This window comes from Barbatula barbatula (genome assembly GCF_947034865.1).
Source record: "Barbatula barbatula genome assembly, chromosome: 4".
Taxonomy (NCBI): Eukaryota; Metazoa; Chordata; class Actinopteri; order Cypriniformes; family Nemacheilidae; genus Barbatula; species Barbatula barbatula.
In genome coordinates, this window is record NC_136768.1 from 5,027,172 (window position 1) to 5,053,035 (window position 25,864).

Here is a 25,864-nt window from a genome sequence, read left to right on the forward strand (position 1 = left end):
ACAGTGCTATAAAACTAAATCTGGAAGAAAATATTTTTTTCGCGAGTGTTGAGAATGGCGGCAAAAACCCGCAAACTAATTTGAAATGTTAACAGGTCTATGGATGATTTGTTTGCTGCGGAGTGGGGTAAAGCTGGCATGTGTATCGCGGGGCTTCGTGCATGGGAGTGATGCAGAGATTAATGCCAGACAGAGCGCTTCATCATCGGCCTGAGCTTGGCGTGGGCTCAGCGAACACTCATCAGCCACCTGCTGGAACAGCATTCCCACGTTACTAATCCTTGATAGGGGTCAGGGGGCTTCACACCCCGCACACTGACTAAGCAGACAACACTGATACTGTACACAAGACTCGCATACCAGAAGCAATCAGGAAATTTGACATAAATCAAGCCAAACTACTAAATTACATGTGTAGTACGCGTCTGGAGGAAAATGTTATTGCTCAGAACTTGCTCTTTCAAAGTCTTTCATGGGAGTTTTTATTTGTGTTTTAATAAATCAACTTTGTCTAGATGTTGATCTAGATAGAGTCAGTCCTCTCGAACTCAAAAATCAAAATTTTTCCATTGGTCCTGTTTTGTACATTTTGAAAACAATGTTGCCAAAAGTGACACATTTATGAAACATCAACTAAGCCAAATAAAAGATGTAGATGCAAGTCACTAGAAAATACGTCGTTAAAAAACGTTAAAATATATTAATGGAGTAGTTTATCTTGAAAATGAAAATTCTGTCATCATTTACACACTCTTGTCATTTCAAACCTCTATGACTTTCTTTCTTTTGCAGAACACAAAAGAAGATGTTCTGGAGAAAGTTAAAAGCACTCACTTACATGGTTACAATATAAGTGAATGGGGTCTGTGCTGTTCTGTTACCAACATTTTTCCAAATATCTTATTTTGTGCATACAGGTTTGAAATCACGAGGGTGCATAAATTCATGGGTGACTTTTTTGAAGGTGAACTACTAAGTAACACGTTAATATACATTCAACAAAAGATTCTACTTTAAACATAGCACAATAAAATTGTAGACTGTGGAATGTAGAATAAATAGCTAAAATAAACTTCTTTTGGATAGAAACGTTAAACATCGTATTGCAATCTTCAACAATATTTTCTTTCACCTGGAAACATGGCAAATCTCAGCTCAGTTATTTACATTTTTAAGATCTCTTCTAAAACTCTAGTGTAGACATTTGCAAGATTTTATGGTCTTTTTCTAAGGAGATATATCTAAACTTGAGCAAGTTTTCATTGCACCGCATTTAATCTCATTACCGTCTTGGAGACAAAACAAGATATTAACCCTTTCATGCAAGAATTTATGACAACCTCAGTCAGCATTTTTGTATTCTTAGGGAGTGTTAAACAGAGATGACCACTTGACTAGACAGTACATATTTAGCTAGGGACCTCTATGCATGAAAGGGTTAAATAACTGTCATTTGTGATTTGATTCTTAAAGGCCCTATAGAGTCTACATCAGGTTATACACTTTTGGGAAAGTTTTCCTCTAGATGTTGAAGCAACAGTGTGGGTCATCGTTGAGGTCACTGATGTTGGGTGATGGAGCCTGGCGGGCATTTAACTCTCCAATTCATCCCAAAGGTGCTCAGTGGGGTTCAGGTTCAATGGATTTTGTGGAGGCAATGTTTGTCTAAGGAGATTGTAGGCTGTGGGTTTGATTTTATGTTCCCAGAGCAGTAGATGTAACTATAATAGCCAAGCCTGTTAATTAAAAGACGGTGTTCACAAACTTTTGGCCATATACTGTAATTGCTAATGAAGGTTTGCCAAAATTGGAGAGAAATGGAGTTTCGACACAAAGTCAAGAGGTCGAGCTTTTCGAGAACATAGCGTGGGTGTAATGTATCTAGCTACTGTAGACACAAAACCAAGTCAACTATGATATACCAATCGCTGCTAACCACAAGAATGCAACAATAGTGGGATGTTTACTTGGGCTGTTTTGAACAGGTTGTTGTTAGAAATAAAGCATATTACTGTTTAATCTTCACCACAAATTGCAATATAACAAATTATTAATGTATAGACGGTTTCATCGGATGCCCCCACATGGCTCGAAGATAACTGCAGATCTGTGTATGTTGCTCAGTCTGGCTAGGCTGTAAATATAACTATTTAGATTGTATTAAATTATATTCAAATTAATTAATATTACCCAAAAAAAATATATATATATAAAAAAAAAATATATATAAATATATATCACCAATCAGAAGACCTTAGCAACTACAGGGCATCTGCCTAGCAATGCATGCACTACAAATAAACCATTCGGGACAACAACCCAAAATTGCATTGGTGAGTTTTTCACTTTTCCCATTCCAGATGAGAAAGTTAGCTTTGCAAAAAATGTTAAGAACAAGTTTTACATTTTGCTTTGTTATCTATAAAATTCTTAAGGTTAATCTTGAGAAGTAATATTTTAAACGGAGACTCAGGCTGTTCCACACTGAATAAAAAAAATCACTACTCTAAATGTGCCATACGTCCTGCACAATACGTTAAAGATTTTACAAGCTGCAGTAAAGCTAGCCGACCGTCTGCACGGCATTGAGATGATTCAAACTCCCTTAAGCAACATTTCACAAGTACATTAGGTGGTGAGACCAGCTCTCACTTTTCAGGCGTCTTAGGGGACACATTTTGTGAGTGATGTCTAGCTTATATATGCATGACAAGCAGCACGCAAAATGACTGCTGTCAGCAACTCATGAAAAACAAATTACATCAAATCGAGGCGCAACACGAACTATACATCAATAATATATGCGGTGGGACGGCTCATACGCTGCTCAAGTTTGAGCAGAAGCAATATTTTAGAAGAGGCAACAAATCCTTCACATCACGGACTAAAATTTCATTTTCTTGGCTTATCTGGGACTCGGTGTGTATTCTTTAGCATTCGCTCTCAGATTTCTACCTCCCACATCAGAGACGAAACCCTCTCAAAGCTCTTTCAACCCAATATCGGTGTTTTGGCGCTAATCTTCTTCCAACTTTCTCATTTCGCCATCTCATCTTTAAGTCATGCATCTTTTCTGCATCGCTTTATTCACCTTCCTGACCTTCCTCACTCATCTCTATACTGTCGTCTTTTCATTTTGTCCATTCCATTTCTCTCTCTTTTTCTTACTTTCTTTTTCTTTAGACAGAGAACAATATTCCTATAATAGGTCTGTCAGTTATGAAAATAGAAAATTGACCATAAACACAAGTCACATAAAGACAGTTGGAGAGCTATTTGGGCAATTTCAGACAAGTGGGAAGCCGAGCATGAAAACAAAGAGGAAAACAGAGGAAGTGTTGGGAAAATGAGATAATCAGAGAACAGAAGCTTTTATGCATCATTCAATTCAGACAAATTAGTTACTAACAGACATATCTATAATCTGGCAAACTTGTTAAATGAAGCATGTTCAGTATAAGGTTGGGATTGAAGGGCTGATTGCCAAGCAATGCTAAAATTACAGTTGTGTTCTGAAAGCTCACAAAAGCCACAGCAATTTAGTCCAAAATTGAACCTTCTTAAGGTCTCAGTGACATTGAAACAAGCAGAGAATGAGCAATTTGGCGTTGGAAATATGGTAGTGATGACAATTCAGACTCCTTTAAACACTCCAGGGGGAGAAGAGGAAAACACTGACATGGCATAATTTGGAACAAATACAAAGTCGTCTCATTCTGCACGGGTCATTAAGAAAACAAAATGTAGAACTAGTAGCTAGCTATTTGATCAAAACTTGAAAAACATTTTGTCCAGTAGATTTAAAAAAGAAAAGGTTTTTGGAATCTTGCTCTTTGGAATGCAATGATAATGAATAGAGACTGCAGGCTTCAAGCTACTGAAAGACAAAGATACAGAAGCTTCTGCAAGTCTTCTACATTCAATTTAGGTTTATAAATGGTGGTACTTTGCTTTGTTTTTTAAACAAAGCAAAAATTCTGTCATCATTTACTCACCTTCGAATTGTTCCAAATCTGTATAAATGTATTTGTTCTGATAAACACGGAGAAAGATATTTGGAAGAATGCTTATATCTAAACAGATCTTGCCCCCATTGACTCCCATAGTAGGAAAAAAGCTTTGTAATAACACAAAAGAAGATATTTTGAAGAATGTAGGACACCAAAGAGTTCTGGGGCACTTTTGACTACCATTGTATTTTTTCCTATTATAGTAGTCAATGGGGGGCAAAATCTGTCGGGATATAAGCATTCTTCCAATTATCTTTGTGTTTAACCTAACAAAGATATATATATATACCGATTTGGAACAACTCAAAGGTGAGTAAATTTTTCATTTTTGGGTGAAGTGTCCTTTTAAAAGTTCTAGTCCCTAGTTATTATAGTACAGTCAATGCATGAAAAAAGCTACCAATACACTCTTAGTCAATTTCTCCTAGTGTTCCACAAAAGACGGACTAGAAAAAGTGTTGAAATTACATAAGTGTGACTAAGCAACGACAGAATAATTTTTGGATGAAATACTCCATGACGCTCAACAACTTTCTGCAACAAAAAAGCATTCCTCTGAACAATGAATTAACAATGAAGAACTGGTGGATAACACGTAGGAAACCCCCAAATGGTACAAATTTTTATTGTGACATTAGAATAAGCAGTCTGTGGCAGAAAACAATGTTTTTTCAACAGGTGGGGAATGTACTGCAGGACACAGTGTGATGCGTTTCCTGTTGTGAATACACCTGTTACAATGTCTTCATAAATAAGGTGTTTGAAAACAAACATCCCGATGGGATGTAATTGAAGGTATTTATTTCCCCGAAAAATATGCAAATATTTACAATGTTTTTTATATACAGTGTAGTAATGCATAACAATGCCAGCATGAACCAATGACTGAAAGTGCGTGATTGTCAAATGAATCAATATAATGAAACTAAGATTAAGACGAAGGGTTATAGAACAAGTAATATTTACCGCTTGCATTCTTGCCACAAATGAGGTGCTGGTACGGCTGCAAAAGCCCCCAAAGCTCTGAATCATTATTGATGGCCTGTTCCAGGGACTCCACGGTAAACTTTGGGACTCCGTTCTCTTTCTCGACCAGCGTGCTCCTCTGAACGCGGCTGAACAGCTCCCTGAAGAGGCTCTCCATGCAAGCGCTCAGATAAATCGCCGCGTGCTCGTGGATGCGCAAAGCCACCCGGCTATCCACCATCCACCTGAAGAACTTTCCCACAGAGAAGACGAGTCCGCATCGGGTAGACTTACCCCGGCTGAACTTATCACCGGTGCTCATGTTGTATAGCGACAGCGCGCTGAGCGCCGCAGTGATGCAGTTCACGGAGATGGTCCACGAGAGGACCATCTTGATCGCGCTCTGGATCTCGTGTTTGGTGCATCTGGCGTAGCGCAGACTCAAGCGCTGAGCTTCCCTGGCAATCCTCATCAGCGCACGGCTGACCAAAGCGGAGAGTTTGGCCAGGATCTCCCGCGACGCGTTACCCACGCACAGCTCCTCGTCTTTGCGCAGCGCGCCTTCCACCTCTCCGAGACTCCACGGCACGTCCTCCTCCAGCTCGGGCAGTTTGGCGCACTGGCCCGAGCACTCCAAGATCTCCGTGTCTTCCGCCAGGACGGTGTTGACCGTGTCCAAACTGTTGTGTCTGCTGTGCATGGATTCCGTCAGATGCCAGCAGTTGCCCCCATGCGCGTACGACAGATGCGTGTCGGAGCAACAGAGTGACACGCTGGACGACCTGAAGGAATCCGCCGCTCCACCATAACCGGAATCGAGCGTTAAATCCTCCAGCGTCCTCGCAGGAGTCTTACTCTTCCCTGACATGGCTGCACCTCATAATGCTAGGCTTGTGCCTGGTGTTTAAAAGAATACCCAAAACGTACCCGTGACGCACCCTTTCCAACGCGCAGTGAAGGAATGTATAACCGCCTAGTTAAATTCTATTGACGATTCTTAATTTAAAAGGATTCACCGCGACAGGTAGTTCGCTGGTTTGGATACGTCTGGGGATATGTATCCAGTGCGCGCCTCTGCTCCTAACTTCTTGTGCGTAATTTGAGATCTCCTAACGTCTTCAACGACCACTGCACCGCTGCCTGCAAACCCACTCATAAGGGGAGTGGCAATCCAAATAAACCACTCCTACGAGGAGGGATTTGCTTATAAAATACACATATGATGGGGACGCTATGTAGATAGAGATTAAGTTACGGCCAATCAAATTGATCAAACACTCTGCAAACCCGCTTTCTGTTGCGGCATTTATTATAACGACAGATAGTCTCCTGGTACACTCAAATAGCTGGTGCGTATGTTTTCGACTACATGTTTCAGGCACGTATACAGCTTTGAATTTGTGCAGCCAACTGGATATTGCTCTGGGTCACTTATCTGTGCGCCTTTTTGATAGTTATTAAACTATATGTAACTGTTAAAACTGGCACAATAGGCCAAAATCCCTTCCCCAAATCAAAATGGACCATCATATCATCACCAGAGGATGTTTACTAAATTAGAAAACAATGAACAATTTTCAGATCAACCTTGCATCTGTCTCAAACCATCTAAACCGTCCAACTCTAAACCGAAAATTATTTGAGAGGGGTTCAAAATATTTCGCACCGAAATAAGCACAATACACACGAAAACATCACTGTATCCGTTTTCTATGAAGGTAAACGCCAAATGCATAGAAATCTACTTTTGGTGTCATGATGAAATAGTTTGTATTTAGCGCCACCTAGAGGTCATTAATTGATATCTTCCCTAATTGACTGTTCATTCTGCATCTGTAAGTATACTTATTGATATTACAAAAACTCCATAAAATAAGACTCATGTAAAGCAGGACTCGTGTACCTCTCAATCTTACCTGATTGTTTGCCAATTCATGATAATTGTTATACAATCGAAATATATAAAACTGTCTACAAATATAAATAAGATATAAATAAAAAGTTTCGTGGGTCTTGAAGAATTATATTAAGTATATTAACTTTTATACATCCAACATATTTAAATGACCTTAGATATGCAGAGTGCAGTGAGAAGCAGTAGTCTAGAAACAGAACGTCCTTCTTTACATCTTCCATGATTGTCTGTTGCCTGGAAACGCAAAGGGCAGCAGTAGGCTATATATTGTGTATACATATTCACATACTGTATCATTCTTCATATCTTATAAATGCACAGAAACAATTTTTTAGCATGAAAGGACGAACAATGAATATGTGTTATAATAAAGCAGCGTGTTATCACGTATAGCTCTACAGATTTAATAATTTGTTGTTAAATTTAATATGCTGTATGGACAAAGTATTTTTACCATATTACAAATCTTAAGATTGACGTCTGTTCGTATATAACATATTCTCACCTCTTCATTTTGTAATACTATTATTATAAATAGTGGAATAGTGGCTCTTGTTAAAAATAACATTAATGACATTACAAAGTTAAATAAGATGTCAAATGAATTATAGGTGTTTTGTTATATTTCTGTCTATAATAGTGTTTTAAATATGTTAGTGCCTGTCAAAAAATCAGTACAGTTAAATCATTAACGGAGTGCATTCGTTATGTATAACAATACAGAAACAAGCCAGGTGTAGGCTTAGTAAAAGGGAAGAGGCAGTCAACTATGCAAAGAAAGCTCGACATTATGCAGTATGGATGTCAAGTTACTGACGAACACATTTTATTTGACAAATTTACGCGTTAACAGCGCCATCCAGCTTCATCGAAACAATGACACTAGCGTCCGTCGACACGTCGCTTTTCATGTGACCATCCGGGCACTGCAGCCTTAGCCAATGAGCTCGATGCTCGAAAATAAAGCTCTTTGCAGTGTCTGCCGTGTGAGAATGTACAGGCAAGCTTTGAGAATTTCATACATGCAATCTTTGAGCCACACGATCTTGCTGTGTGGTTAGAGACCCTCGTTGACTTCTCTCCCGGGTGACTGCTGAGCTGGAAGCAGCGGCGTATTAGTTATTCACGCCCGAGGAACGTGCCTACGGATCGTCTACGCAGTTGCATCGACTGCCCAATCAGAACGCGTGATATCTTGTGCGCAATCACCAGGGCGGAGTTATGTTGACCCGACAGAATGAATTGCATTGCCGAAAGTGTGTGTGGGCTCGTTGCCGTGGAAAATATTTACAAGTGGACGTACCGCTGAAGGAAATCAATCGAGACCTTTAAAACTATCTAATGTGAGGTCTACTTTAACGCAGAATAAGTTTTTGTCTTGCGACAGCAGCCTGTGACGCTGTTGCGAGCGGCTCTTGCCAATATTAAGATTTACATAATCGTACTCTTTTTGGCTTATAGACGTCGGACTCCGTATCCAGTACAGCCGAAGAGCGCGCGCATTGATATTTTCCATCATTCACGGCTCGATTTTCTTGCGAAATATAAAGAATGGACAGCATTGTTGGTTATTTTGGCTAATTCAGAAAAACAAGTTATACAATAGGGAAGTGTACTTCGCGTTGCCGTCCGGGTCCTAAAGCCGGTCGCGTATTCACCCTTTTTTGGCGGGTAACCCAGCGCGTGCCCAAATGGTTCAACTGTGGCAGTGTTCAAAATCATTAAATGCGATGATGGAAAGCGTCTTGTTAGAGCAAGGATAATTTTTTCGTCCCGAACCAGCCAGTGCGATTAATGCATATATAGAGTGAATTTATTGCATTATCAGTACAAATTGTTCGCCTTTTAAGGCAAATTTGGAGTGGGTAGAAGAGTAACGCAAAGGAGGTCGATATCCAAGCATCCCAGTGTACTTAAACTCATAAAGGACTTGAGAGGAGTAATGGTGGTAAATACGGTCTACTGGTTCAGGAAGGGCTTGCGGCTCCACGACAATCCTTCACTTAGAGACTCGATTGAGGGAGCGCACACTGTCCGCTGTGTGTACATCCTCGACCCCTGGTTCGCAGGGTCTTCTAACGTTGGGATCAGCAGGTGGAGGTAATGGATGCCAAATAAAAATATCTTTGGGCTGTGCCAGCACACCAATGCATAACTCTATTCTACTGTTCTTTATTGTGTTCTTGTCTTTTTTTTCTACTGGAATTCTATTCTGATATACATTAATTTCACTTTATTAGACTCTATTCTTTTCTGCGGAATCTATTAATACTTATTTACGAGGATGTATTTCCATACTCGGGGCTGAATTAAAATATAAGCTGTTACCAATCTACTTGCTATCTTTTACTCATTGGTTATAAGATCCGTTGTGGTTTAGCTGTTTTATAGCTAGTGAGAGACCAAATGACTGACTGTTTGCTGCTGGTGGTGCATTACTATGTCATTAATGCTTAATACAAAATAGTTTTCTAAAAGGCTGAATTGTTGAGTCTACTGACTGCTGCCTTGTTTGTGGGTTTGGTTTGAAATAGGAAGTAGAACCACTCATTGAGGAATAGTGTTTACAAACATGACAATTTGAATAGTTTGATTTGGAAACAGTTTTCTTTATTTGTATTCAAAGGCTATTTGGCGTCTAAAACGTGTTTATAAACTGTTTTGGCTTTGACCCCTTTGATGTCACAATGGACAAATGATGCAAGTTAAAACACTTTGAAGAGAGTTTAGAAACTTTGTTTTTGGCAAATACATCATTATGTGTAGGATTTTGTGATATACCGAGATTAAGTTTTTTTAAGACCTAAGTAAATGGTAGAATCTGGATATTCAAATGATATATACAAAGGTATATATTTGGAGTCCTATTGTATATTTTATATAGTATATCAGTTAGTTTGTTCTTCGAATCTATTCCAGGAGTGCAGATATAACATAAAAAAGTCACTGGGAACTTCACCGCTTCCTTTAGTGTTTTGTGTCACTCCATTAGAAGTAATACTATGATAAAGTTATTGATTTCCTCAGTGACAAGTCAGTACCTGCCATCGCCAAATGAAAGCTGTGCTGATTTGTAGCTATAACGCACCCTTACTTATGTGATTTTGCTTTAATGTGTAATACTTTCATCAGTTCGTCACACCCATGGTTACCAAGATTGTGTTATTCTTGTTGAAAATAAACAAAAGATGTCGCAGTTATACAACATATAACCATATACAATAAATATTGAACAGGTTAACATTATTCTGGCATGTGGTGCATGTGTATTGGTTTCTATTAATATGTATTTAATTTCACACACACCTCACATCTGCTGCATGGCACAGGGGATCTGATGGTACCATGAGTGATGTAAGAGGGCATACAGTAGTGTTCCTCGCCTTCATTTGCTTTTTCTGTCTTTATTGTGATGGGAACAGAAATGGGTCAGTGTATTATAGTGTGATCATAGTAACAAGCTGTGGTGACCTACTTAATTCACCATGAAATCACAAAACCGAGTAGTTTATGTGAAATGTGGAAGATTTTGACGAGATTATTATAAAATTATGAATTATAAAGTTGTCTAGTGTGGATGTGCCAAACTACATATTTTTAAATGAATTCTTATCTCAACAAAGAGTTAAGGAAGCCCAAAAACGTGGACGTTTTCATCTGGAAAAAAGGAATAATTTCAACGTAAAGCTTAAATATTCAAGAACATCTAATATCACTTACATGTTGTTGTAGTCACAAAAACAGACTCCTTATACGCTTTTACAATCTTCATGAACTTTGCAAAAACAGCATACAGTATGCCATCTGACATCCATCCACCATCTCTGTGACCAACAATGTCATATCTGTTGATCTGACCTGGGATCGGTTTGTGTGTCACTGGGTCAGACGACTGAGACTCTGCCTTGCGACTCAGAGCGGTATAAGGCTCACATGGATTTACACATTATCATTGACTACGTTAAGGAAGGGGCGTTTTCCTTTATGGAGAGCGGACACAATCGAACAGCGGTACAGAGATACAGGACAGCAACAGTCAGGGGATGTTAGACAATTCTTTGTTGAAAGATACAATACATGATACAAAAAAGCTGCTGCTGTTTGGACCTATTTGAGGTGACTCAACCTGATTTTATATTGTGCAACAATTATAACTCAATATTGTAGAGACAAGGTCAAGTGTTTTTCTCCAAGAAATGGCTTTACCATTTAGGCAAATGTGCTTTTGTAAATTATAAAACATTTTTAGAGAGACTTATTTTAAGATGATAAGTTAAGCAGCACATCATCTAAGGTTAAAGAGAGGTTATCTAGAGGATGGAGCTTTCCTCTTACTCAGCAACTGAGGTTATCAGAGTTCCCAAAGACAAGAGGAACTGGGTTTCTGGGTCAACACTGAATCACAGCCAGGTGTTATTTGCTCCTGTCACTTGCTATTTCAAAAGCTTAGCTGGAAATTATAATCACAAATACGGCAACATATAACTCCAAATTATGTTTCCGCCAGTTTTTTGTTTTTATTTGTTTTAATGTCTAATTACTAACTGAAACTTCACACAACAACATGCAATAAACTATACAGCTACATAGCAGCGCTCAATCTGTCAGCTTTAAGCAAATGACTATATTACTACAACCATTAATCTGTCATGGGTAGCAATATTTTAAACCATTTACGGATAATAGTATATTGTGCAATTAGATTTGTTATTGCACGTAACATTTGCTTGTTTTTAGACTTACATTATCTATGTGATTTTATTTCTCAGCGTGCTGCTATATAAAATGTCTCTTGTGTTTCAGGTTTTTACTGCAGTGTTTGGAAGACTTGGATGCCAGCCTCCGCAAACTTAATTCTCGCCTCTTTGTTATCCGCGGCCAACCCACTGATGTCTTCCCAAGGCTGTTCAAGGTGTGTTTTACATAGCAATGACAAAAACGCATTTTGAATGATCCAGGTTTTGAGTAACCAAATGAAAGTAGTGATAATACTAACATGACTATTTTTTGGATGTGACAAAAAAAAAACAGGAGAAAGTTTATTTCTGCTTTAGTATTAGAAACCTAACAGCCAATAACCTATTTTTATTTAATAAAAATCCCCAAGTTATTTATTGTGTTTTTTGAGTGTCGATGTTTGGTCTTTGTTGTGACAACTGTTTTCCCTAAATAGTACATGACTGTTCTCATGACTGAATCATTTACGCCCCCTAATGGTATGACACTGTAATTCACAGGAGTGGAACATTACTCGCCTGTCCTACGAGTATGACTCTGAGCCGTTTGGTAAGGAACGAGATGCAGCCATTAAGAAACTGGCCAATGAGGCGGGTGTGGAGGCGATAGTACGCATCTCCCACACTCTCTATGATCTGGACAAGTATGTACTTAATTTCTTCGTTAACTCTAACAATAACATACTGTCACTTTTGTCTGCCAGTTTAGAAAGCTGTAGTAAATTTTTAATATTAAATGTACTCACTGGTGTCTCTCAGGATCATAGAGCTGAATGGAGGTCAGTCTCCTCTCACGTACAAGCGCTTCCAGACACTCATCAGCAGAATGGAAGCGGTGGAGACCCCTGCAGAAACCATTACAGCAGAGGTCATGGGCTCGTGCACCACACCAATCTCTGATGACCATGATGAGAAGTTTGGGGTTCCTTCTCTGGAAGAGCTTGGTTAGTCTTGCTTATCTGTCTAAACAATTTTTATGAAATCCCAGACTTTTCTTGCTGTTGAAGTCAAGCTAATAGTTTATATTTTACTTACCACAAAGCCACAAATAATAAACAGCTATTTTAAACTTTTGTATTCCTATTTTTAGGATTTGACACAGAGGGTCTGTCCTCAGCTGTGTGGCCTGGTGGAGAAACAGAGGCCCTTACTCGCCTAGAAAGACACCTGGAAAGGAAGGTCAGTAAAATGAGAATCTCTGTAGTACCAAATCTATATTTCATATTGAACATTTAAAGCTCAAAACAGAGATCCACAGTTTCATTTAGTTTTCTGACTCTAGTCAGGAGATTAAAAACAATATAATCCCAAACTTTCTCTGTTAGGCTTGGGTGGCCAACTTTGAGCGTCCAAGAATGAATGCCAATTCCCTGCTGGCCAGCCCAACTGGCCTCAGCCCATATTTAAGATTCGGCTGCCTCTCCTGTCGACTCTTCTATTTCAAACTCACAGACCTTTACAGGAAGGTGAGCATGTAGTTGAAGCACATCCTACAATCCTTCAGCACAATTCTTTGGAGATTTTCTTACATTGTCACATTCTTTTCAGGTCAAAAAGAACAGCTCACCTCCTCTGTCCCTTTACGGCCAGCTACTTTGGCGTGAATTTTTTTACACGGCCGCCACAAATAACCCGCGCTTTGACAAGATGGAGGGCAACCCTATTTGCGTGCAGATCCCGTGGGACAAGAACCCAGAAGCTTTGGCCAAGTGGGCCGAGGGCAGGACTGGTTTTCCCTGGATTGATGCAATCATGACCCAGCTGAGGCAGGAAGGCTGGATCCACCATCTGGCCCGGCATGCGGTTGCTTGTTTCCTCACTCGTGGAGACCTGTGGATCAGCTGGGAGGAAGGCATGAAGGTATAATGGGCATTTTGATGGGAGTGACCTACTTAAAGCTCCCAGCTGAAAATGTTTCATTGGCCAATAATATATTACATTACCTGCTTTAATAAAGCAATATGCCCCAAGAAGCTGTCGTTTACAAGTGCATTTTATAACAGCTAAGGGGGTTTTACGTGCCACAATGCCCTTGACTGATATAAAATGAACTGGCAACCTTTTTTAGAACGGTTATTCCATATGTGTAGCAAGGTTTCATAAAATGTATATGGCTATGGTATTTGGGCTTTGTAATGGCATTTATAAATGGGGGTATTTTATAAAGGCATAGAACTTTGCTCAACCAATCGGAATCAAGCACCAGAACTGACCCTTTTATAATGATAATTTTAAACTTCTCTGGTCACATGCATCTGTCTTCACAGGTCTTTGAGGAACTGTTGCTGGATGCAGACTGGAGCGTGAATGCTGGAAGCTGGATGTGGCTCTCCTGCAGCTCCTTCTTCCAGCAGTTCTTCCACTGCTACTGTCCCATGGGCTTCGGGCGCCGCACTGACCCCAACGGAGACTACATACGGTAAGCCATGACCTGTTGACATTGAGCACAATGTGACATAAAATATTTACAGACTAATGTGATCATTTTCTGAACTTCTAAAAGTAAAAAAATAAGTAAACAAAAACATGCAGACAAATTGACTGATTGATGTTTGTGTTGATGGTCTTTCTGTTCTTATCTCGTAGGCGGTATTTACCTGTCTTAAGGGGATTCCCAGCTAAGTATATCTACGACCCCTGGAATGCCCCCGAAAGTGTCCAGAAAGCATCTAAATGCATCATTGGTGTACACTATCCAAAGCCCATGGTCCATCATGCAGAGGCGAGCCGTCTTAACATAGAGCGCATGAAACAAATCTACCAGCAACTTTCCTGCTACCGGGGCCTGGGTAAGATAACAATTATGAGAGTTATAATGTGGCTTTTCCAATAACCCCAACTGTCAAATGTATACTGTATGTTATCATCATACAACTGTGTCTATAGAGCCCTAAATGGAAAGTTAAAGCTGCAAAAAATCTAATACGTTAATGAGCTAGTACAAAAAAGTCACACTGACTTGTATATTATGATGCTTGATATGGATTTTTAGGGCTTTAATCATTTGAAAGATGTTGCTTGAATAGCAATTTCATACCCGAGTTAGCCGAGAAATATATCCTGCAATTAGTTTGCTTTATTTGACTGAGGTCTTACCTCCTGTAGGTCTGCTAGCAACTGTGCCATCCAACCCTAATGGAAATGGAGAGAACTCAACCAACTTAATGGGATTCCAAACAGGAGATGTGAGCAGGGAAGTCACAGCATCTTCAGGTTAGCACAGACAACACCTCCTCCATACATTCTATTCTAGCAGCATATTTCTAATTATATTTAGTCTAATTTGACTAGTTTATCATTCGAAAGATATGCAAGAAAATAATGCTGCCACTAAAATGTCACATTTCATCACTTACATTACATCTGATGTCTCAACAATTGATTCTCTGTTGATTTCAGGCTATCAGATGCTACCCACATCTCAAGGAGAATGGCAGGGGAGGAATATGGTTTATCCGCAAGGGGACAACCAACCGCGAAGCAGCACACAATTTCAAGGTACAAACTAAGAAGAGGTAGACTATTTGACCAGCAACCAACTAGTCAATTATTGGATGGATGCCTAAAAAGAATTGCGAACGATTAGTCAAGTAGTGCAACGGTCTGGTACATTCTATAGAAAAATTGTTAAGCACACTTCTAAAGAACAAAATATACCAATATTGCATTTACACATCACCATATATATCTGCAAATAGTGTTACACAATTAGTTTTACATAATCTGTGAAACCGTGACATCAATTCGAAACATGCTATTATGATGCAGGTTTTGCTGGCAACAGTAATGGCATGATGTGCTACAGGCAAGAGACGCAGCAAACACATTCTCCTGCTGTTCAGCAAGGTAAAAGAGCTCCACATTTAATCTGAGACTGGTCCAATGACATTAGTGTTACAGTAAGCATTCTAATCTTTAAATGTCTTCGCCAGAGCAAAGGCTGCACAGCAGTACCCTCCAGACATCTGGAAAACGACACAGTGAGGAGTCTGGTCCTGCCACAGGGTCAAAACTTCAGAGACAGAGCTCTTAAATAAAAGGTTTGTCACTGTGTGTCAAAGTGGATATGCAGTAAATAACACTGCTTTTTAGACTCTCTCTTTTATAATCTTTGCTTTTGACTTATGTGCCTTTCAGAAACATCAGTGGTCCATGCACAGTGGCAGCCACCACCACTACGCAGAGACCTGAATTATTGAGTTGTTACAATTTGCGGTTTTCCAGAAGAAACCAAAATCCTACTCAAGGGAGAGATTCAAGGAAGGGCATGATTCAACACATAGCACTTCTAAATGAACAGACTGCACATTAATACAGGGACTTCTCCCAAGCGATCACCAACATCCTTACAACTTTGGAATTACGTTGCGGCTCTGTGGTGTACACTGCTGCAATGTTCTGTCAACGTTCGGACTGTTTGGGACAAAAATGTTGTGTATATAAGGAGCCGACGGATACTCGCATACAAAATGTACATATTTAATATTGTATGCGATTTCTCCATTTCATGTAGTCATAGACCCATTGATATATTTTTGATAAAAAGAATTGTTGTGGATCAATTTGACTATCTTATCTTTATTGAAAACATAAAATCGACTGTCCATGCTTTACCCTGCTAAGGCTCTCATTGTACTGCTTATTTGCACTATGTTTTTTATGTCTACTTTGCTCTCTGGCACAGCCGTGTGTGATGTCTATGTCTTCATTTGCTCTTTACAGACTAGCATCTGTCTTCTAAACATTCGGTGTTATTTCTATATGGTCTTCTCACTAACCCCATTTTCTCTAATGCATTTGGGCGTCCTTTTAGCAGATCATTACTGTATAGTACTGGATATGAAATTCACCACGTTTTTCAGCCTCAAGTTGTGCTTGTTTAATAAAGTGTAATTGTACATGTTGACTCTGTTGTTTACTTACAGGACCCTGTCCTGTCAAACAAAGATACCTTTTATGAAAAAAGCATTCACAAGTTGTCAAAATATCAAACATTAATTTTCAGTTCTGTCAAGCTGAAACAGGTGCGCCAGCATAAACCACACTACCACAACTCTAGTTTGTCACTAAACATGTTTTGGTAAGCTCAGAGAGGTTCAAATACTTTTTGATCATAAAAGTATTCTGAGACTCATTTTTGACCGAAAAATATTAAATTTTGAAATGTTAAAATCGTAGCTACATTGGAATGAGATAACATTTTAATACTTTTGTAATTTTAGCTCTGTGGATATATACAAATCATATCCATAATTGGTTTTCTATGTTAAAGGGTCCCAAAAAATAGTCACACTTGGCAATGACCGAAATAGGAAATTAATGGGACAAATGAAAACTCAAAGACACTTGGTAGAACAAACTACAAATAAGCCACTGTGCAGTAAAAAAGTGCTCAGCAATCAAGGGGTGACACCCTTAAATATCAAGGGTGCAAAATAGTCACCAACGCACAGATACACAAACACACTCAAGAAATGAACTGCAACAGAGAAATTGTTTTAAATATGTTAAATAAAATCAATAAATTAATCAAAAATACGAAAGAGGCTTCCTCTCTCTCTCTCTCTCTCTCTCTCTCACACACACAGTCACACAGCCTGGTATCTGTTTTAACCTGAAATAGTGCATTAATTGAACAATTATGTTTTAAAGTATTTGACAAAATATTCAAAAACAAATACAAAATGTTTTGTTGTCAATGGGGAGAAAAATGAAATAGATATGAATAAGTAAAATATAATAAAATTCTCTCAAAATGCTAAACTGAATGAAATAACAATTAATTGACAAATATTTGTGTGGAGTGTTTGATTTATCACAACCCATTCCTTATTTTGATAGATATCTTAACCATCAAATACTACGTAACAAAAAGGCTTCCCATGCGTTCCCTTTATTACAAAATGTTATTGTTTGACTGTAATCATAATGCAAAACTCGGTACTTATCAAACCAAAACAAATATCTGAACAGCTGGGGAATTCCATTACACATGCCACTACACGTTTCTGCCTTTTTTAAACCAGAAGGCTCCAATCAAACTTTTAAAAAATATTTTTTTTAGCCTGGTCTCTGTTTTATGGTAAATTGTTTATTATGCTTATTGTTTTCGGTGGGTAAAATGGGTCATAATTATTGTATAAATAGGCTATTAATTAGTGCCATCAAATGAGAAGTATCTAAGTGTGACCCCTAAACGAAGAGTGTCTATATACTAGGCCTATGTCAAATACAAGGGACCCCAGACAAAGCTTTCGGACATTAAAGAAGCTGTAAAGTTATATTATGTGCTAAAAACATTGACTGAAATATTGATTGATAGATAGCTCACCAAGGCAGGACAAAGCGAAAAGTGGGAACTTCGTTTATAAAAAAACATGACCATGTGATTAATGCACGGAGACTGAAACATGTGCATCGAATCAAAATTAAACTGAATATAAACACCATGTGACACATCGGATGTGTTTGCTACAAGTTTATGAATGGGGCCGAAAACACCGTTCTACCACACCTGACGCCTCTGTGTTGCGTAAGAATTGACGTCACAGCTCTCCTCGAAAACCATAGTTTGGAGTTGATTACATTCACGTGAAGCCCCATGAAGCTTCTCCTTTTTTCTTTAGCTAGATGTTGGGGCATTTTTATCACCAAATGTCATAATATCTCGCATATTATGTTATGAAATTATGAAAAGCCTTAATTAAGATAATTATTATGTTATGAAATGATCAAAAGCCTTATTTAAAGAAGATCTTCTAACAACAAATTGGTAAAATACTTCCTTCGAGCCGGATTCGAACCAGCGACCTAAGGATTACAGTGTTGAACCTCTACAGTCCTCCGCTCTACCAACTGAGCTATCGAAGGGTTACGTCATCACACTTATATATTGGTTTAATACAGAAGAGATACAGAGATTGTACTTTAAAAGTAGTTAGTTTTCAAAACACACAAAGAAAAATATCTTAACGTTACATCACAAAAATACATTATCTGATTTTTGACCCCGCTAAATCAGCATATAACGTTAAAGTCATAAAATAATAAAATAAATATTACCGTCAGTATAAAGTTACAAATCAGAACCAGTCGTCTATCCAGTCTGAATATACAGTAGTTAAACACTAAAAGTTCTAAATATTAAGAATTATTTTGAATAATTCAAAATAATTATTCAACAAATAATTCTTATTTTGAAAACTATGTAACTGGGTTTGGTTATTTGTGTGTGGCTCCTGTCAATCATCACAAACCTCTGCTCCTATTGATAGATGCAGCTGTCTCTTGCTGTGTCTACCCAATCAGGAATCTTTAAATAAGATCGTCACCTGTCACTCAAAAATTACTTGCTGGCACACTTGAGGCTGAGAGAATCTCTCCATCAGTGTAAGGGTACTGTGGGTGGTACCATCTAGAATAAAAAAACTGCTTTTCTCATTCTTAAGAGAACATAATTATCCAGTGAGGGATTCTTGAGTGACCTTCATCCTGCTTACTGTTGAGAATTAGTGCAGTCGATTGCCATCAATTCCCTTACAGTCCTAAAACAAATGCCACCAACACTGTACACACAGCACACTCTTATGAGTACAATGTACAACAGCCAGAGTATTTACTTTCAAACCCGTATGACTTCCTTTCCTTTTGCAGAACACAAAAGACATTTTCAAGAACGTTGGAAAATCCCATTGACTTCCATTATATGGACCACCGAGACATTTCTCAAAATATATTTGTTTGTGATCCACAGAAGAAAGAATCGACTACAGGTTTTGCACAAAAACGGGAGTGAATAAATGGGAGAAGACTTAATCAAGCATTTATATAGGCCTATATATAAAATGGGCATGACTCCCTAAGATTTCCCTAAGGACTGGCGGTGGTTCTGTAGAATTCCAACATAAGAGCCAGCTGAAATGTTAATGGAAATTCTGAGTGCACAAATAGGATCTGCATAGACGCCACAGAAACACTTGCCTGCCTTTGTCCGTTATCTCATGTCTACCAATATCATGTTCCTTTCACATTGTCTCAGTAGCGTAATAAAAATCCTCTTTATTTTAAATATAGGAGCATTACATAATCTACAAAAATTACAGATTTAACAACATCTACGTTTATATTCCAAACTAATTTTTTCAAATCCAACACGCAATATTTGTTGCTAATGCCCTAACAACTGCAGCTAAACAATAAGCTTAGTGGTTCAATATTAGTGCCTGACTTAATCAAACATGGCGTGAAACAGGATCCTTATCCATGAACATATGTGCCGGTGCATCTGTTTAAGAGTCTGAAATAGGCACACTTCACACCACAAAGGTTTTAGGGTGGGAGAGTCAGAGGTTGGAGGTCAGGGTCTGGGTATAGAGCTATAAGCGGAACAAAACAAGGCACTGAAGAAAATAGATCATTGATGCATCTGTCCAAAAAGCTTACCTCTGTCTCATACAGCAAAGGTCACATGGGTGGGGCAGACCTTATAAAACCTTCAGGCTTCCATGGAGAACAGCTCACTCTTTCCACTCTCTTCCTGGGCATTAAGTTAAATCATTGGTCTGTGACCCTTTCTTCCTCTAGAACTCAGAAGTAGCACCATGTGCGACATAGAAGAGTACGTAGAGGAGTTTGAGGAGGAACAGGAGGAGGTGAACGACGTGGAAGAGGCTGAGGAGGAGGCTGAGGTGGAGGTTGAAGACGAAGAACAAGAAGTGGAAGCACAGGAGGAGGAAGAACATGAAAAAGAGGCAGAGGAGGAGACCAAGCCCAAACCTAAGATGTTTGTTCCCAACATTATAGCTCCAAAGCTGCCTGATGGAGAGAAGGTGGACTTCGACGACCTCCACCGCAAGCGCGTGGAGAAAGACTTCAATGAACTTCAGGGTCTCATTGAGCACCACTTCAGCAACAGGCAGAAGGAAGAGGAGGAACTTGTATCTCTGAAGAACCGCATCGAACGGCGCCGGGCTGATCGTGCCGAGCAGCAACGGACCAGAACCGAGCGAGAGCGAGAGAAGCAGACACTTCTGGCTGAAGAGAGGGCGCGGCGTGAGGAGGAGGCAGCCAAAAACCGCGCGGAGGAAGATGTCAGGAAGAAGAAGATCCTCTCCAATAAGGGCTACGGGGGGTACCTGCAGAAAGTGGATCAGAAGAAAGGCAAGAGGCTGACGGAACGCGAGAAGAAGACCAAGGCGCTTATGGAGCGCCGCAAGCCCCTCAACATCGATCATCTGAACCAGGAAAAACTGGGAGAAAAAGCTCTGGACCTGTGGAAGTGGCTCTGTGAACTCCACGCAGAAAAGTTTGACCTGGCGGAGAAGCTAAAGAGGCAGAAGTATGACATCAATGTTCTGCGTAATCGCGTTAGTGACCATCAACGGGGAGCCAAGACAACTAAAAGCGCCAGGAAATCCTGGAAGTAAACTGAGTGGATTACCACGTGCAATTATGCAAAATACAATGAACATACCAAAAGGTTTTTGGAAACACAATTTGAAGCATCTCATCAGACAATTTTTAAGATCATTTCTTTTCTTTTTTTCTTTTGAAATACATGTTTGTCTTCATTTTATGCACTATACATGCAATACGTTTTGTTGTGTAAATGTATTGTTTCTAGAACCTTGATAGAAAGCTCACACACACAGTACATCTGAATGTGAGGTTTGTCTGCAGAACATTGTTGCCTTGAAATAATAGTATCACAATAAACATCTCAAGCGTAGACAACTCTTCAGAAATAGATTTTACAACATAGTACAAAATTGTTGTTTAATTGTTTTTAACTGCTTCCCCCAATTACTGAAAGAATCCCATAAGGCATCAAAGCTCTTTTTGACTTTGGAAAATATGCATGTTATTTTTGTCAAGAATTTTTTAAATCGCTAATTTACAACTATCAGTTTATTATGCTCTGGCATAAAACAAAGAAATACATCAAAGTTTTATAAATGTGCTATAGGTCTTTATTCTAACAAAAACAAGGCACATTGGTTGCTGCCATTTTAAAAACATTGTTTCAGTCATAAAGCAGTGCCTTTGCAAGCTTTGCACTACATAAAATGACCTCTCTACTTGCTGTTTCCATAAATAACAAATGCAATGCAATAATGGAATGACTAACGGAAGTACTTAGCTGCCTTATTATATTGTTCATCTATTAGCCTTGTAAAAATGAACATGAGAATGATATTGTTTTCCGATTAGTAATCTACAGCACTTAAACAAATGCATACATAATTGTACATGATTTCATGAAAACATTGCAGCAGTTACAGTTGGTCTACGATTATGCGATCAGTCGACAAGAATTTGGCCAGCAGAATTAAGATAAACATTATAGATTCAAAATACAGAAAAGAAGATCTCTATATTCTTTTTAAATGAAATTTCTCATCTAATAAAAAAATACCTATTGGAACGGTTTATGTAGTCCATAAACAAACCTAAATCTTTGAGTCTCAGCCAAGGGCCGTATGCAAACAAGAAATGTCATGCCAATGTAATCAGAATTTTTTTTGCAACTAACCTTCTAAAGATATTATTTTTGATCATTTTGATTTCACAACATAAGATAACAAAAAACATTGATAGAGATACAGATTACAACCAAATTCAATACAAATTATTTCAGCTTTTGAAATGAATAATTTGTAATATGACATTAATATACACAAATAATTCAGATTTATACTTCAGTATTTTAAACCTATTCATTTATAACTATAAACTATTCTAATAGTGGTCATATGTTACAATTAACCCTACTAGCCAATTTTTTGACCCCTGCACAAGCTCTAGAGATCCCGATTGTTGCTGCTGATCATTTTGGGGTATGATGTTCCGATGGAGCGCCCGTGTCTGTACACCACAATCTCCATCAGATACTCGTCCACCTTCACCTTAACATTAGTCACGCGCTCATCAGACAGGAGAAAGACAATAGTAAAGAGAGCCATCTCAAACTCCGGGCTGACGCCAATGAAACAACTGCCCACCGGCTTGACCAGACCGTTCCAGCTGAACTGCAGGTTCAAGACGTTATCGTCCTCATCAGGCTGGGAATTTTAACCACAATATGTCAGTATGAACTTGAATAAATTTTAAGTGTTGCATTATGAGTAACACGTTTTATTCCCAAGCAACGTATTACGTGCTAATAAAATGTGTACATTAAATGCACAGAATGAAAGTGGCTTTCTTTCACTTCAATAATTTATTCAAATACCGTATCCTTGTTATCTCTGGCCTTGTATCCTTTGTAGTCCACATGATTCTGTTTCTCCTGGAGATAGAACTGGACCCAATTATGGAGGCCCATGATCTCCTTCCCATACTTGGTTTCGCCAACAAACACGTGTTCAAACCCACAGGAATCCTCACTGCGTCAGAGCAGAACCACACACACATTTCTGTTAAATATATCATAGTTTGAAGGCAACTTTCACATTAATTAAGGGGCCCTCTAGTGGCCATCTGAAAAAGGCTTTCTTAATGTTATCTTAATACATTTACCCTAATATACTGATGATGACCTGTATATACAACAGAACTTTACAACTCACCCTCCATTTCTGTCTCTGTGATAGAGCCTAAACCACATGTCATAGAGTTGCCCTTTAAACTGAGCTAGGTCCGACTGAGCTCGACCTTTGCTTACTAAGTATCTGTGGGCACACTGAAAACACAGAACCAATGAAAACAGGACAGACGGACTGTGATAAATGTTTTGGACTGCAATGTTAGCATGTGTACAATGCTGGCTGGAGGGTCGTGGGACTTCATTGTAATAATCTCCTCTTGTCTACAACAACAGAAAACTGTTGAAATACTTTCGGTTACTGTCTAAATATCAAGTTTTCAACATTCTAGGGGGTCCCCTAGAAAATATCAAACAAAATGACAAAGCACAAATTTTAAAAGTCTACTGAACATAATTACTATTTTATATTTATTTCTAAGTCTTCTTTCTTGCTACATGCATACTTTCCAGAATTGTAAAATGTTTTGTCTGTATAGGGAATTTTATTCTCGCTACAGTTTCCTTTCCAGTACAAATACATTTGAATTTAAAATGGTTTCTGTTATTTAAAATGATGTCTTTATAATATCATATTTATTTATCTAACACAACTTCAATGTTTTTATACAAATATGTATAGATGGATATGTATTTTGGGAAGTGGGTCCTCACAAAAGATTCACCATATTCGGGGGTCCCTCTTTCATTAAAAGTTATTGCAAAATGTTCATGTGTTTTAGAATATTCATGTCTTTTGTATTGTATATATGTAAAATGTATTTTCTGCAAAACTGCTTTGCAACAATGGAAAAAAAAGATGAAAAGTGCTACTAATTAAAAGCAAATTAGAAAAAGTACTTATAGGAAAACATGTCGAAACAAACACACTATGGTGTTTGCAGGACAACATTAGCAACATTTGGCTCAAAAGAAATACACATGATGTATAGATAGTGTGACAAATGAGACATGTGACTGACAGAAGACAAAAACAGGACAGTGGGTACCTTCATGACCTCTGTCTTTAAAATGGCTTCCAGGAAAATATTGTTCTCTTGAAGTTCCTCATTTGTCACCTGCTCAGCCACTCCTGTAGACATCTCATAATTGTCCAACAGTTTTATAAAGTCTGAGGAGAGACAGACAAACAAACAAACAAACAAACATGTTACAACAATACAATGACATGAATATGTGCATTATCTTGCAACATTAGAAAAAGTTCTGTAGATATATTCAGATCACTGTAAAACATAATGGTTAAACTAATAAAAGTGTGAATGATTATGTAATTGTAAATGAATGCCTTCTTACAGGCATAAGAATCAATGCTTTTGAGCTTGTCTTCGTTGACATATGAGAACAGGGGAGCTCTAGCGCAGTCCCTGGCGGGATTGCCCTCAGCAACAAAGCCAGCCTTCCCCTGTGTGAAAACAAATGAATGACACAAAATAGCATGCGCAATCCATATAAAACATGTTTACACTCTTAGTGAAATTTAGTACTGGTGTGCTCATACAACGTAGTAACAATAATCAAAACTGCAATAAATATATTTGTAGGGGCATTAGTGTCTGTACGTGTACAAACTCTGACCTGCAGGTTGATTTTATAATCTATTCCAGGTTTCATGCGGTTGACATCTAACTTCCACATCTCATTCATCACATTTGAGAGCTCTTTATTGATGCCTTGACTGCAAGAGAAAGAAGTATGTAGGTCAAAAATGTAATGTACTTCAAATCATTTCACAGATCCATGCATTGTAATCCACGGGAATTTGGGGAAACTCCCTCCTTTAGTTCCTACTGTTCTTCAAGAAGTTCTTGTATCCAAAGAAAGCATACTGTTATCGTAGTTTTTCCTTACAGGTGTATCTTCTATTTAGTTTGTGGGAAATGCTAAATAAATAGGCTGTTTGTGTGAACGCGGTGTTCCAACAAAACTGTTTACGGTAATAGAAGGAAAACAAATCTCTCAAACATTTCTGAGATCATAAACACGAAGATTGTAAGAGTATTTACGGTAACGCGAGATCTAATAAAATACATTGGACAGAAAACATCTATGCTACAAATGTTCATTTACGTCAAGAGTTTTATGAAAAGTAACGTTAATACAAACCAGATGTGAATCACATGTTGATGAAAAACACAAGTTTGTACTCAAGTCATTATGTTATTAAAATGACATCTGATGTGTATTTATTAAACAATACATCAACCCGATCATAGTACGGCAAACATGACGAAAAGCGCACGTTACATATGATGTGTAAATAAACTTGTTACATTATTTTCCTCACCTTCGGGCCATAATATTCACCGGTTATTCCGACGTTAGATCAAAGAAACACTTAATCACTCGAAAACAATGAAAACTGGTTTCGATAAGTGCGTACACGCGTAATGTCAAACAAGCTATCGACAGAGGAATTCGACCAATAAGAGCCTAGAACGGTAAAGCATATCGAATCGGATTGGTTTCTTTCATAAAGGGCGGGTCATAATATTGCACAAGTGTAGAGGAAAGTGAAATCAAGGAAGGGAGTGTCTGAATTCGACAAGTAGTAGTCAGATTGTGAAATACAAATGTATTCAATTAAAATTATGTATTAAATATTAGTATACAATGTACTTTAACAATGAACTACTATTCATCAGGCGTCAGTTAATGTATGTACTTATTCATAATGTGCTGGTGGTGCACTTCA

General features: G+C 38.4%; 4 protein-coding genes across 5 annotated transcripts in view; 2 read left to right on the forward strand and 2 right to left on the reverse strand.

Annotated features, from left to right (window-relative positions):
- The window catches only part of btbd11a (BTB (POZ) domain containing 11a), a 95,938-nt gene extending 89,842 nt beyond the window's left edge, over positions 1 to 6,096 (reverse strand). For both annotated transcript variants that reach the window (XM_079455431.1, XM_079455430.1), the window contains exon 1: positions 4,977 to 6,096. In XM_079455431.1, the coding sequence (XP_079311557.1) occupies positions 4,977 to 5,844 (868 nt within the window). In that variant the 5' untranslated portion in view covers positions 5,845 to 6,096. The remainder of the gene's footprint in view (positions 1 to 4,976) is intronic.
- Positions 6,097 to 7,816: 1,720 nt separating this feature from the next.
- Positions 7,817 to 16,532, forward strand: cry1a (cryptochrome circadian regulator 1a). The gene is made up of 14 exons (XM_079454954.1): positions 7,817 to 8,991; positions 11,695 to 11,803; positions 12,129 to 12,271; positions 12,387 to 12,571; positions 12,718 to 12,806; positions 12,953 to 13,093; positions 13,176 to 13,487; positions 13,895 to 14,046; positions 14,214 to 14,416; positions 14,733 to 14,840; positions 15,027 to 15,125; positions 15,396 to 15,473; positions 15,560 to 15,667; positions 15,765 to 16,532. The coding sequence occupies exons 1-13, from the start codon at positions 8,834 to 8,836 to the stop codon at positions 15,658 to 15,660; spliced, it is 1,878 nt and encodes a 625-aa protein (XP_079311080.1). The 5' UTR covers positions 7,817 to 8,833; the 3' UTR covers positions 15,661 to 15,667; positions 15,765 to 16,532.
- A 3,695-nt stretch (positions 16,533 to 20,227) lies between these two features.
- Positions 20,228 to 21,052, forward strand: tnnt2c (troponin T2c, cardiac; the record flags this gene model as incomplete). Its single annotated transcript, XM_079454079.1, has 1 exon — positions 20,228 to 21,052. The coding sequence occupies one exon, from the start codon at positions 20,228 to 20,230 to the stop codon at positions 21,050 to 21,052; it is 825 nt and encodes a 274-aa protein (XP_079310205.1).
- Positions 21,053 to 21,176: 124 nt separating this feature from the next.
- LOC306892786 (uridylate-specific endoribonuclease C) lies at positions 21,177 to 25,588 on the reverse strand. Its single transcript, XM_079454080.1, has 7 exons — positions 25,457 to 25,588; positions 24,748 to 24,847; positions 24,466 to 24,574; positions 24,159 to 24,280; positions 23,195 to 23,307; positions 22,858 to 23,011; positions 21,177 to 22,687 (listed from the first exon to the last, which is right to left on the reverse strand). Exons 1-7 carry the CDS (start codon positions 25,465 to 25,467, stop codon positions 22,427 to 22,429), a joined length of 870 nt encoding a protein of 289 aa, XP_079310206.1. The 5' UTR covers positions 25,468 to 25,588; the 3' UTR covers positions 21,177 to 22,426.
- Positions 25,589 to 25,864: the final 276 nt, after the last annotated feature.

Bases quoted from the DNA above. Each gene is read 5' to 3' on its own strand.
- cry1a (XM_079454954.1), top strand. From the start codon at position 8,834: ATGGTGGTAAATACGGTCTACTGGTTCAGGAAGGGCTTGCGGCTCCAC. The intron at 11,804-12,128 runs GTGTGTTTTACA...TGTAATTCACAG, and splicing joins TCTTCCCAAGGCTGTTCAAG to GAGTGGAACATTACTCGCCT. The intron at 15,126-15,395 runs GTACAAACTAAG...ATTATGATGCAG, and splicing joins AAGCAGCACACAATTTCAAG to GTTTTGCTGGCAACAGTAAT.
- LOC306892786 (XM_079454080.1), bottom strand. The intron at 23,012-23,194 runs GTGAGTTGTAAA...GCTCTGACGCAG, and splicing joins CACAGAGACAGAAATGGAGG to TGAGGATTCCTGTGGGTTTG. The intron at 22,688-22,857 runs GTATTTGAATAA...TAAAATTCCCAG, and splicing joins CCAGAGATAACAAGGATACG to CCTGATGAGGACGATAACGT.